Genomic DNA, 14273 nt, shown 5'->3' with positions numbered 1-14273 from the left:
AAAAATATATCTATTTGCAGATGATATGATCTTATACACAGAAAACCCCAAAGAATCCACAAGAAAACTACTGGAACTAATAGAAGATTTCAGTAAAGTATCAGGATACAAGATAAGCATACAAAAATCAGTTCGGTTCCTTTACACCGACAAAGAGAACTTCAAAGAGGAAATCACCAAATCAATACCATTTATGATAGCCCTCAAGAAGTTAAAATACTTAGAAATAAATCTAACCGGAGACGTAAAAGACCTATACAATGAAAACTACAAGACACTACTGCAAGAAACCAAAAGAGACCTGCATAAGTGGAAAAACATACCTTACTCATGGATAGGGAGACTCAACGTTGTGAAAATGTCAATTCCACCCAAAGCGATCTACAGACACAATGCAATCCTGATCCAAATTCCAAGGGCATTTTTTAATGAAATGGAGAAACAAATCACTAACTTAATATGGAAAGGGAAGAGGCCCTGGATAAGTAAAGCATTATTGAAGAATAAAGTGGGAAGTCTCACACTGTCTCACACTACCTGATTTTAGAACCTATTATACTGCCATGGTAGTCAAAACAGCCTGGTACTGGTACAACAGCAGATACATAGACAATGGAAAAGAATTGAAAATCCAGATGTAAATTCATCCATCTATGAGCAGCTGATATTTGACAAAAGCCCAAAGTCCATTAATTGGGGAAAAGACAGCCTCTTTAAAAAATGGTGCAGGCGTAACTGGATATCCATCTGCAAAATACTGAAACAAGATCTGTACCTCACACCATGCACAAAAACTAACTCAAAATGGATGAAAGACCTAAATATAAATTCTAAAACGATAAAGATCATGGAATAAAAAATAGGGACAATGCTAGGAGCCCTAATACATGACAGAAACAGAATACAAACCGTAAGTAACAATGCACAAACACCAGAAGAGGAACTAGATAACTGGGAGCTCCTAAAAATGAAACACTTATGCTCATCAAAAGGCTTCACCAAAAGAGTAAGAAGACAACCTACAGACTGGGAAAAAAATTTTGGCTATGACAAATCTGATCAGCATCTAATCCCTAAAATCAACAAGATACTGCAAAACCTCAACAACAAAAAGACAAGCAACCCAATTAAAAATTGGGCAAAGGATATGAATAGGTACTTTGCCAAAGAAGACATTCAGGCAGCTAACAGGCACATGAGGAAATGCTCATGATCATTAGCCATTAGAGAAATGCAAATCAAAACTATAATGAGATACTATCTCACTCCAACAAGGCTAGCATTAATCCGAAAAACACAAAATAATAAATGCTGGAGAGGTTGTGGAGAGACTGGAACACTTATACACTGCTGGTGGGAATGTAAAATGGTACAACCACTTTGGAAAGCTATTTGGCACTTCCTTAAAAAGCTAGAACTAGAAGTACCATACAATCCAGCAATCCCACTCCTTGGAATATATCGGGCTAGAGAATTAAGAGCCATCACACAAACAGATATATGCACACCCATGTTCATTGCAGCACTGTTCGTGATAGCAAAAAGATGGAAACAACCTAGGTGCCCATCAGCAGACAAATGGATAAACAAATTATGGTATATTCACACAATGGAATACTACACAATGATAAGGAACAACAATGAATCCGTGAAACATAACGTGGAGGAATCTGGAAGGTATTGTGCTGAGTGAATTTAGTCAGTCACAAAAGGACAAATATTGTATAAGATCACTATTATAAGAACTCAAGAAAAGGTTTAAACACAGAGGAAGACATTCTTTGATGGTTATAAGGGTGGGGAGGGAGGGAGAGGGGTATTCACTAACTAGATGGTAGATAAGAATTATCTTAGGTGAAGGGAAGGACAGCACACACTACAGGAGAAGTCAGCACAACTGGACTAAACCAAAAGCTAAAAAGTTTCCTGAATACAACCAAACACTTTGAGGGACAAAGTAGCAGGAGTGGAGGTCTGGGGACCATGGTTTCAGGGACATCTATGTCAATTGGCATAACAAAGTTTTTTAAGAAAATGTTCTGCATCCTACTTTGGTGAGTGGCATCTGGGGTCTTAAAAGCTACCAAGCAGCCATCTAGGATGCATCAGTTGGTCCCAACTCACCTGGAGTAAAGAATGAAGAACACCATAGACACAAGGAAAGTATTATCCCATGAAACTGAAAGAGTCACATAAACCAGACACTTCATCAGCCTGAGACCAGAAGAACTAGATGGTGCCCGGCTACCACCAATGACCTCCCTGACAGGAAACACAACAGAGAATTCCTGTCAGAGCAGGAGAAAAGCGGGGTACAGAACTCAAATTCTAATAAAAAGACCAGACTTAATGGTTTGATTGAGACTGGAAGGACCCCAGAAGACATGGCCCCTGGACTCTCTGTTAGCCCAAAACTAAAACCATTCCAGAGGCCAACTCTTCAGACAAAGATTAGACTGGACTATGGGACATAAAATGATAGTCATGAAGAGTGTGTTTCTTAGCTCAAGTAGATACATGCGACTAAATGGGCAGCTCCTGTCCAGAGGTGAGATGAGAAGGCAGAGAATGTCAGGAGCTGGTTGAATGGACACAGGAGATTGAGGGTAGAAAGGAAGAGCATGCTGTCACGGTATAGGGAGAGCAGCTAGGGTCACATAACAATGTATGTATAAATTTTTGTATGAGAGACTATCTCGAATTGTAAACTTTCAGTTAAAGCACAACAATTAAAAAAAAAAAGAACTTAAGTCTTACTTAGCACCATTAGTGACTATGCATAATTTAAACTAGACTTAAGAATACTGGCACAGTCAAATCTTATGCAAGGTCTTAAATTACTATCCTACTTGATAGTAGGAGTCTAAATAAAAATTCATGAATTTTCTAGTTGTTCTTACAGTTACGAGTTTGTTTTCTGCCTTCACTTAGGTTTTTGTTTCACATCTTAAAATTGAAATGTATTTCTAATTTACAAGTATTGGGTCACAGCAAAGCCTCAAGCTCTGTTAATGCTTGTAAAACTTATCCTCTCCCTTATTTTTTTCCAATAAAGCACACCTTATAATTAATAGATGATTCATCTTTCTAATAGAAGTATCAAAATAATGTCAATTCATGTATGTTCTAACTAGGAATTTTTAATCTGTGACCCTTAGCTTTTTTTTTTTTTTTAATTTTCCTCTAGTTACTCCATCAAAATTCTTCCACTGTAGAGGCATATCTTAAATGAGATTTCACTTGTAACTTCCTCTTTTGAAATGGCCTCATCTCCTTGGTTTACATTGGCCTCATCAGTACATTCTATGTACTGTGTATTTTCCTTTCTATATCAACTCTGTATTAGCTCTTCCAGGCCACTATGATAATAATGTCTGGTAAATAAAGCATGCATTAATTTTCAAAATACTGAGCAACTCAGTAAAAAACAAATCGTAAACTATATTTCTTTTTGATCTATTTACCTTAAAAATAAGGTTCTGTTTAACAGATCTTGTTATCTTCTTGGTACTCAGTTATAGATCAAAACCCTTTTTGAGGGAATGGCAATATAGCATAGTGTGCTTTCACTTTAATATGTTAATGCCCAAAGTCATTCTATTTTATAAAAGACATTTAGTCTATGGAGAAGTACCCAATGATGATACCTAAGTAAGTAAAATGGAACCCTTTTATGATCTTGAGATAAATTTTTAAAAACAAACAAGAAGACAAATAATACAGATCACTTAAAAGTAAAACAGCAGATATTTTCTAACGCCTCAATGAAGAAGCTGAAAGGGGAGAATATTACAAAAATAAAAAAATATGTAACCCTAGTTGACTAAGGCTCCAGTATGAGATCAAATTATGCTTAATATAATAGAGTATGTGTCTGGGAATCTACAGTCTGGACTGTGGAATTTTTGGATCATCTAAGCTTCTGTGTTCCATTTTAAAACTGACCAGGAAGACACTGTATGGGAAAGCAGTAATGACGTGGCTCCCCACTCACCAAAATTGCATGCCTGACCACTGAGGGCAGAGAGCTGCTGTGAATAGGCCCAGTCTTCGTCATTAGGAGCAGAGATCACCAGCAACCGTCTCCTCCATCGGAACCTGGAAAATAAGCAGAAGTCCAGTCGCCACTTCAAACAGTAGAGGTCAGTGTGAGAAAGTACAGTAACTTTGGCTGTCTGTTTTTTCCTGTGCCCAGAATAAAAAACCCTGAACCTTGAAAACTTCCATAGCTTCTCAGACCCATTAAGCTACATGACCACACCTCTTGCACTTTTTCTGTTATAACTTCAGTTTCCGACTTTGGCGTGATGTGTTAGGCATGAGTCGGAGGTCACTTAGGGAGAGGTGAAGTTCTCAGATGCAATGAAGACTGATCAAAGTTGTATCTTAAATTGTAGCAATAGAAATAAAGAACTCAGAAGAGCACTGATGAGAACTCAAGTTCTAGTAGAGTTCTCACTAGGGTTTGGAGGTTAAGACATGAATATATGAATAGGAAATAGAGTAGAAAAAGAGAACTGAATTTTAACGGAGATGGCAGTGGCAGGAAGAAGGAAGATGGGAGAGTGGCTCGATGGTTCAAAGAGGATTCCAAAGAAAGTGGCCTCATTGGGTGAATGAAAGAAAATGATAGTCTGATGAAATGTAACCTCTGAATTGATGCCATTGCCCAGAATTGCGTGCTGTAACATCACATTCACTTCCTCTGCTTGTTTTTCTTCAAAGAGAAAGAAAAACTAAACTCCCCACTGAGAACAGGCAGATGAGCATCTTTGGCGTGGAGGAGGGGAGAGGAGCATCTGAGACAGTCTGAGGTTTCTTGGGAAAGGAGCAGGGACTGCTGTCAGATCACAAACATGGTCTCCTGTACTTCCCCTTGCTTCCTTAGGAGGCATGCCAGACCAGCACGGGCCCCAGCCTGCCTCCACCCAGCCCAGCCTTGCTGGCCTCACACAGAGCAGTAGGGTGTCCTGGAGGAAGCTATTTTGGGTGAGGTATATTTTGGCTTGTTTACCCGTGTGCACCACTGAATGCAGTCGTGATGGGAGTGGGCCGGGATCTGAGACTCCCTGTCACAGACACAACCGAGAGGAGGACTTCCCCTTAAGTAATGATTCTTTCTCCAAAAGACCTTCCATCAAGCATCAAGGCCCCAGCTCGCAACACCGAAGGAAATAACCTCCATCAGATGTAACAAGAGATGTGAAAGTGGCCCAGATTCATATTCTGGACAATTTGCTTTTCTCTCACGTTAGCTTCTCAGTAAATAAAAATTCCACAAGCTATGATGTATTTGCTTCTCTTAACTGGCATTCCCAAATCAGTGGGCATTTGATACCATTTTTGGGGGTTGCTGCCTCAGAGAAAGGTAATTATAGCCTGAATCAAGTGAGCGTCGCTGAAGATCTGATTGGTTTCAGGGCTTCAGGGTCTGGTCAGCTGAAACTAGGCTGTAGAGATCCACTAATAACTCAGCAAATTTAAAGGAAAATTCCCATTTGGATACAGATTTAATTCACAGAGCTGTCAACATAATTTACTTTTTTATCTGCATTTCTCTTTGGGTTTTAATTCTGGGGTGTTACTAAGTCTCCTTTTCTTACTTCAATCTTGATGACAATGTTCTCTAACCAGGACCTGAATAATTAACCCTAATATTACTAATAGCCAACATTTACTGACTATTTACGATATACTGGGTTCTGGGCTAAGTACATTTCCTTTAGCATTAAATTTACCCTTCACAACAATCTTATGAATAGATACACGTATCCTCATTTTGCAAGTAAGAAAACTGAAGCCCAGAGAGGTTAAAGTAATTAGTCCAAGGTCACACAGCTAATAAGTAGAGAAGCCAGGAATCAAACTCAAGTCTGTCTTACTCATGCCTTCAAGCAATACGCTATTCCACTTTCAATGCGAACATCAATAGTAATTGTCAGAGGAATGATTTTATGTGTCGTGACCAAAAGTCAGGCTCAGCCATAAGATATTCAAATTTTAAACATATGCCATTCTGAGTATCTATAATGTATTATACACATAATACATATCTATGAGGTATGTTACTGAAATAGTAATGTATGAACCAGGGCTCTTGTATTTTCATAAAATATATGGAAAATATATTTACATATGTTAAGGCCTTATCTAGTTAAAAAGACTTTAGATGCAAAATGTGTACAAATTTGCAGTACAATGGAGTGCTTTTATATGGTTTTTCTTGCCATGGTCTTGTAACTCCCACCAAATGATTCAGTGGGACTAAGCAAATAAAGTGCTTATGGCCCACCAAGGGGATTGGACAGCTTGCTATTAATGCAAATAACGTGCATGGCACCCTTGTGGGGGTGGGACCATGCAAGTAAGGTATATGGAACCCTAACAAGGGGATTGGTCAGTTTTGCTATCCTGCTAGGCTTAAAATGAGCCATCCCATAAGTGGAAAGAGGGGACTTCACTACCACCGAGAAGAAGAGACCGGAGCAGAGCTCGTCCTTTGGAGCCAGGGTCCCTGTGCTGAGAACCTCCTAGACCCAGGAGAAAGAGACAGAATGCTGTAACATCAGAGATGGCACAAGATGGCAAGAAGTGGCAGAGAAATTGTGGCAGCAAAACCAGGAGATCAGGGCAAGATGGCCTTCCCAGCCCACAGAGTAAGCTGGTTACAGTGAGTGTGCTGACCCACGGAGTGAGAATGCTGAGCACCTTTGGGCACAAGGCTTGCTGGCGGAGTGGGGTGCCTCCGGGCACCTATTGGCAGAGCTAAAAGAGCTTTGTAACACTTGCCCAAGCAGGGTAGAGGCTGGGCCAAGGGTCCAAGGGCCAGATAGAGGCCTGCCTGCAGCACAGCTGAGAAGAGGCTGTCCTGATCGAAGATCTGTATCCTGAGTTGTTCCTGATCCTGAATTGTAACCTGTTACTTCCCTAGTAAACCCCATAACTGTCAGTATGGTCTGTGAGTTCTGCGTGGCCATTGCAACGAATTACTGAACCCAGCAGAGAAGTAAACAGTGCTGTGGGAGGGACGGTTGGTGTCAGAATTGGTAAAAAGGTTGGAGGGTGAAGGCATGTCTGACCTCTGCCTCACAAGAATTAGCCTCAGGCTGTTGATCTTGACTCCCCTTCCCTCTTGGGAAGTTAGAGGAGGTCAGCGGCACCATTTTCACAACACGGAAACGGAGGCCTAGGCCCGGACTGCTAAACTGACTTGTCCAAGTGAGAATAGGAAAAATTAGAGAACTTGGTCTAGAAGGCGAGTCTCCCGGGCTCTTTTACACCATCATGTGTCTTCACTAAAAATCAAGATAATTTTAGATAAGAGATCAGTTTAGAACACCATTCTTAGAATTCACCAGGATTTGGGATTCTATAGATTCCATGATAATTACAAATTGAAAGACCAGTTAATTCTCTGGCTTGAGGTCTTGGAATTCACAGTGGCCAGATCACATAACATGCCTCACTGCAAAATTTTTCTTTCAAAACAATGAATTAAGTCCTATTGCCAGTGAGTGGTGTTTTAGGTTGGAGGGTGGAGGTATGTCTGACCTCTGCCTCGTAGGAATCAGCTCTGGGCTGTTGGTGGCTAATGATGATTCTCTCTCCTTCCCCTTGTGAAGTTAGACAAGGAGCTTGGATGCCTCTGCCATACCATTTTTACAATATTTTTAGAATCAAAGAGAGAAATTTTTAAGGCAGGTTAATTGAGAAGTGCAGGGTCAACACAGCTCCCAAGTCGCAGACCCAAAACTGGGACCAGTGAAAAATTCTATGCTCTTTATCCATCATGATGCTCTCTCCTAAAAGACCCCAGCCTCTGGAGCCTTTAGGAATTCAGATTATCCACTTAGTAATCATACAATTCTTGATTGTCTAACTCACATCTAGAGAATGTGCTTTTAAAGACACAAGTAAGGAAGTTCTGCCTGCAGCGATATCCATTTAACACTGAGCAGCCCAGCAAATGCTCACCCCTTCTCTGGAGCCCCCAGTCCTGTAGTACAGTCTGGTTGGTGTTTATGCTGAGATTTCCAGGGGTTTACTTATTGTGGGTGGAATGTCCCTAGCTTTGCACCTCCTAGGGCCCCTGAGGCCCTGTAGAACTATGATCCAACCTAGGGGAGGGATGGAGAGGGAGGAAGCGGAGTGATTATTTTACACTCTTCTGTGGATATGCTCTGCCCTACTGGCACAGGGGTTTCTGTACAATGCTTTCAATAAACGACATTCCCCGGGGAATCAGGGAGCAGGGTCAAGAGGATTTCTCCTTTTGTGTTTCCTGCAGTACTGGAAGGAAGCCAAAAATCAAGCACAGTGTGTTAAATCCTGTCTGGAATTAGAAGAGCCTGAGAAATAAATACATAAAATTAAAATGATGAATACAAGCTCTCCAGATTCACTGGCTAGATAAATTAACCCTCGAGGAAGGTCAGGATTCTGTATTTGTGCCACCCCACCCCCAAAAAAAACAGAAAAGAGAAAAAAGACCTATCTAAAGTCATCAAATGAACAGTCAAGCTTGAGACTGAAACCAACCAGCTTCCCGACCACAGCAAACTCCAACAGAACAAGATTAAGCTCATTAGCCAGCATGCCGTGAAACCTAGACAGACCTCTTTTCAGGGAATGTCACTCTTTTGTAAACATATGCACTGCTCTATGTGTCCATGGTGTTTTCATTAGCTCATCCAGAAAAAATTCCCTCCTGCCTCCTCATAGCCTACAAAGGTAATATACCTGGATAGAAAGTTCTCCAGCGACTGCTTCTTGTCCTCCTTGCAAGCAATGCCCTCCTTCTTCTGCTTCTCCATGTCTTTGATTCGAGACTGGAAAGTATCGATCAAATCGAACACAGACTTCATTGCTATTGGCACTTCATAGTATTGCTGTTTAAGAAAGAATAGAAAGTATGTGAGGTATAAGTGGAATTTTTTCCCAGAGGTTCAGAAGATAGAGAAACTGGGAGAATTCAGGGAAGCTCTGCAGTATTCTTAGAAACCAAAGCCTGGAGTTCTCATTAATTTATAAGCTTTCTCCTACAATAGTTGCAGTTAGCTGCCATGAAGTCCACCCTCTGACTCATGGCCACGCCATGCACAACAGAACAAAACGCTGCCCAGTCCTGCACCATCCCCATGATTGGTTGGGGATCAGGCTATTGTGATCCACAGGGTTTTCACTGGCTGATTTTCAAATGTAGATCCCCAGGCTTTTCTTCCTAGTCCATGTTGGTCTGGAAGCTCTGCTGAAATCTGTTCAGTGTCATAGCAACACACAAGCCTCCACTGACAAATGGGTGGTGGCTGCGATGAGGAGCATTGGATGGGAATCAAACATGAGTCTCCCACATGGAAGACAAAAATTCTACCACTGAATCACCACTGCCCCCACTGCACTCATAGCCTCTGCTAATGTTTTAAGGTTCTGAAGCCATGAAACAACTGCCACTGTTCTTTTCATGAGGATTTCTTCTTAACTGTGCTCTTTTCATTGCAAAGGGCCTGTGCCTTCCTCACCATATAATTCCTAGATTCACTTCCCTACCTCTGGGACCAAGCTGGGACCTGGTCACTACACAAGTGGGAAGTGAGAAACCCTGTGTCTGACACAGGAAACCAAGTGGAATAGCATGTTAGAGGACCTGGCCTGAGCAAGCAGGGTAAATTCCATTCTGTGGCCATCAGGAGTCTCCATGAACTCTTTATTATTCCCAAAGATTGTTTTACTGAGTGAGCATCCTTGAAATAAGATCACATTTGCTTACTCATTTTTCAGAAACAAGGTAAGGGCAATGAGATTCAGTTTCCTGGATAGTAGCTGCCTGGACTTAAAACAGCAACCCGAGATGGATTTTGGGACTGGCTACACATACCCAGCACAAGCCAGACAGCAGTGTGGACATGACTTAGAGCTGTGTCTGCAATGAGAATTCAGCAAATCACAGAACGTTAGCTGTCAGGGGCTTACAGATCATCTAGTCCTACCTCTCACGTTAGAGACGGCACAACACAAATGCCGAGTAAAGCAAAGAAGGGAATTCTCTCCAGATGTAGAAAAATACTACAAGTTGAATCAACTATTCTTACAGCCCAGGCAGGCTTTTTCCTAAAGTTCCTCACGTAAGCATGGTTTACTATCAGTATGCTACAATGGTTAAGACACTAAGTCCAACACTAACTGGGCGAGTTTGGGCAAGTTACTTAACCACGCTGGGCCTGTTTCTTCCTCTGTGAAACAAAGATAACACCAGTATTTTTCGTAGATGCTTGAGATAAGGATTGTAAATGGTTAAGCAGAGTGCCTTGCACATGAAAAGCACTCAATAAAGTTAGTCATTTTTGTTATTAATTATTACTATGACTACACTGCAGAGTTGTTAATGATGCAGAACCTTTGGCCCTAAACATAGGGAGAAAGTGAGTATAAAACCCTGCAGTTTTTGTTCACATTGGAACAGGAGGTAAATTTCCAGACCTTCCAAAGTGTATCCAATGTTAAATCTGCTTTTCTTAAACACAGAGGCCAAATACACTTCACATTTTATCCCCAGAGCCTGACACATCCTGGTTGCACAATAAGTGTCTGATGAATACATGACAGTGATATTAGAGAAGAATTTAGTGTGAGTCAAGTAGCTGGGCCATGGGAGGTCAGTCCAACCTTGGCTTTGCTGAGACCACATTTCTGGCCACAAATTCTGTAGGACAACCTAAAATATTTGGGTTATTTCAAAACCTTCCATTTTATAAAATAATTTGTGTAGCTTACTTATGTGTCTAATGAACTTACTGACATAAAAAAAATTCAGAGTCTCAATTCTAAGGAAGGGTACCACATCATCCAGAACAGGAATTGGTACCTTAACTCTCAGGTCCACGTCTGTCAGCACCATGAAGAAATCATTGTAGGTCATTCCATACTCTTTCCTCAGCTCGCTGATGAGATGCTGGTCTACCAAGTCCTCATCACCCACCACGCGCATCGGTTTCTCATTATCTTAAGACAAATGAAATATGAATAAATATGGATGTGGCATGACAGAAATTGGTAAGGAATGAATAGGTGGAGGCTCTGGGCCTCCATTCTGTGTTAATCTGACCAGCCTTCATTAGTTTTACATATTTGGCTCATATTGTGTTTGATCAAAATATTCTAAAGTGAATAAATATATATCGGCCCCATTTCTGCCCATCCAGGTCTTAGGGAATCAGAAGGAGCAAAGTGAGAGTAAAGACTGCTGAGTAATCCCTGGAAGAAGACTGCCAAGTCACCCATGGAAGCTGTCATCACCCTAACTCACCAGAGAATTAGACCCAAATAATTGTGTTAAGTTTTATTTCTACGAAATACAATTCTGAGTCTAAAATCTGTGTGTGTTCCTCTTTTTTTTTTTTTTTTATTATAGGATTCACTTCAGGACTCAGTAAACCATGTCATTGCTAAGGAGAAAAACAAAAATTCTACATTCAAACTTCATCCCGGGTTCATTTGGCTCCAAAAGTAGTCAAGCTGTTTATGATGCAAATCTTGTGAGCAAATGCAGTTTGACGTAAAGTGGTACTGAATTTATGGAAGCTTTTAACCATTATGTATTTTTTCAATCCTCAGGCCCTAAAATAAATCATTATAATCCAGAATGGTTCCTGAAGGTGTCACTGGGTTACTGGGAAGCATGAAAATCAAGGAAGTTGTGGCTTTTTGTGACAACTCCTATGTCTAGAAAGTATTTTAACATTTCCAAGGAAAGATAGGACAGCTTTATTGACTTTTTCCCTCTTATACAGGCCACAGTGTTTCCCTTAACCATATCTAAATTTTTATCTGCAAAGTAATCTCATATATTAAAAACAAATGTGAAAAAATTGAAATTAGCAAATATGTGATAACAGAAATATTAGTTGAGGGAATCTATTAGTTTTTGTCAACATTGCTACCCAATGAATAGTACTACAGCAGAAGCAACCACAATTTTGCCATTGCGGAGGTTATAGCTTGAATACCATTACTCTTTGGTTGAGAAAAAGGGGATAGTTGCAACTGAACTATTACTTTGGTTTGTTGATTAGGATTGTTAAAGTATAGAAACAAGGAGCTTGATTTCACCCAAGCAGATGAAAATTAGGAGAGAGGAAAGAATTTGTTTCCCTCCCCAGAGTCATAGCTATGCCTCATGGAGGTGGTCCAAAGGCAAGGGACTGGAGAGCCTCTGCAAGGACCAACCACTGTCTGCAAAATGATAAACATATACCTCAGACATATGCAAACTATTGTTTCAAATGTAAATTTTTGCTGTCATTAACAAAATACAAATTAATTTAAAAGAATTTCTAGATTCATGTTGGTTTTGTTTTCAAGTACATCTCATTGAGCATAAAAAGTAAGTTGCAGACACACTACAGGGGAAGCCAGCACAACAGGACTAAACAAAATCTAAGAAGTTTCCTCAATACAATCACGTACTTTGAGAGACAGAGTAGCAGGGATGGGGGATCTGGAGACCATGCTTTCAGGGGACATCTATGTCAACTGGCATAACAAAGCTTATTAAGAAAATGTTCTGTATCCTCCTTTGGTGAGTGGTGTCTGGGGTCTTATAAGCTTGCAAGTGGCCATCTAAGATGCATCAATTGGTCCCGACCACTTGGAGTAAAGGAGAACGAAGAACACCAAAGACACAAGGAAAGTATTAGCCCAAGAGACAGAATGGGCCACATAAACCAGAGACTTCATCAGCCAGAGACCAGAAGAATTAGATGGTTCCCGGCTACCACCAATGAACGTCCTGACAGGGAACACAACAGAGGGTCCCTGATGGAGCAGTAGAACGATGGGATGCAGAACTCAAATTCTAGTAAGAAGACCAGACTTAATGGTCTGAGACTGGAGGCGCCTCGGAAGGCATGACCCCTGGACTCTCTATCACCCCAGAACTAAAACAATTTCCGAGGCCAACTCTTCAGACAGGGATTGGACTGGACTGTGGGACATAAAGTGATACTCATGAAGAATGTGCCTCTTAGTCAAGTAGATACAAGAGACCAAAGGGGCAGCTTCTGTCCAGAGTTGAGATGGGAAGGCAGAGAGAGTTAGGAGCTGGTTGAATGTTCATGGGGAATCAGGGGTGGAGGGGAGGAGTGTGCTGTCACAGAATGGGGTGAGCGGTTGGGGTCTCATAACAATGTATGTAAAAAAAAAAATTTGTATGGGAGACTAACTTGAAATGTAAACTTCATTTAATTACAACAATAAAAAAAAAGAAAAAAAGTAAGTTGCAAAATATTGCATAGTATGACTTTATTCTTGATTCAAAAAGAATTAAAGAAAAAGAAAACACATTCAAAGGATATAAAAAACCAAAAACCAAACCTGTTGCCATCGAGTCGATTCCAACTCATGGTGACCCTATACAACAGAATAGAACTTCTCCATAGGGTTTCCAAGGAGCAGCTGGTGGATTCAAACTGCCAACCTTTTGGTTAGCAACCAAGCTCTTAACCACTGCACCACCAGAGCTCCTAAGGGATATACTTAAAAGAAAAAGTCTGGAAGGACATACAACAGATAACAGTTTGCCTCTGGGGAATGGGATGTGAGGAGAGGCAAGGTGGATAAGTTCACTGTTTACTCTATTCATGTCTATATTATTTAAAATTTAACAAGGAGCATAGAGGCATACCCTGTTTTATTCTGCTTCCCTTTAGTGCAATTTGCAGATATTGCTTTTTTTTTTTTTAACAAATTGAAGGTTTGTGGCAATCCTGCATCAAGCAAGTCTATTGGTGCCATTTTCCCAACAGCATGTGCTAATTTGTGTCTCTGTGTCACATTTTGGTAGTTCTTGCAATATTTCCATTTTTTTCATTATTATTATATCTGTTATGGTGATCTGTGATCAGTGATCTTTGATGTTACTATTTTAATTGTTTTTGAGATGCCACAAACCACACCCATATGGACAGCGAACTTAATTGATAAATGTGTGTGTTCCACCAACCAGCCGTTCCCTGTCTCTCTACCTCTTCGTGGGCCTCCCTATTCACTGATACACAACACTGTTGAAATTAGGCCAATTAATCCTACAATGGCCTCTAAGCGTTAAAGTGAAAGGAAGCGTCACATGTCTCTCACTTTAAATCAAAAGCTAGAAATGATTAAGTTTAGTGAGGAAGGCATGTCAAAATCTGAGAAAGCTAGGCCTCTTGCACCAAATAGCCAACTTATGAATGCAAAGGAAAAGTTCTTGAAGGAAATTAAGTGGTATCCAGTGAACA

At 40.6% G+C, this 14273-nt stretch overlaps 1 protein-coding gene across 3 annotated transcripts in view; it reads right to left on the bottom strand.

The window, feature by feature from the left end:
* The window catches only part of CCDC80 (coiled-coil domain containing 80), a 54347-nt gene that overhangs the window by 10949 nt on the left and 29125 nt on the right, over positions 1 to 14273 (bottom strand). For all 3 annotated transcript variants that reach the window (XM_023728884.1, XM_004373684.2, XM_004373683.1), the window contains 3 exons: positions 10862 to 10998; positions 8740 to 8888; positions 3995 to 4098 (listed from right to left, as the gene is read on the bottom strand). In XM_023728884.1, coding sequence (XP_023584652.1) covers positions 3995 to 4098; positions 8740 to 8888; positions 10862 to 10998 — 390 coding nt within the window. The remainder of the gene's footprint in view (positions 1 to 3994; positions 4099 to 8739; positions 8889 to 10861; positions 10999 to 14273) is intronic.

This window comes from Trichechus manatus, unplaced genomic scaffold (assembly GCF_000243295.1).
Source record: "Trichechus manatus latirostris isolate Lorelei unplaced genomic scaffold, TriManLat1.0 scaffold00026, whole genome shotgun sequence".
NCBI classification, from domain to species: domain Eukaryota; kingdom Metazoa; phylum Chordata; class Mammalia; order Sirenia; family Trichechidae; genus Trichechus; species Trichechus manatus.
Note: the sequence above shows the minus strand (reverse complement) of the source record. Positions and strands in the feature narration are given on the sequence as shown.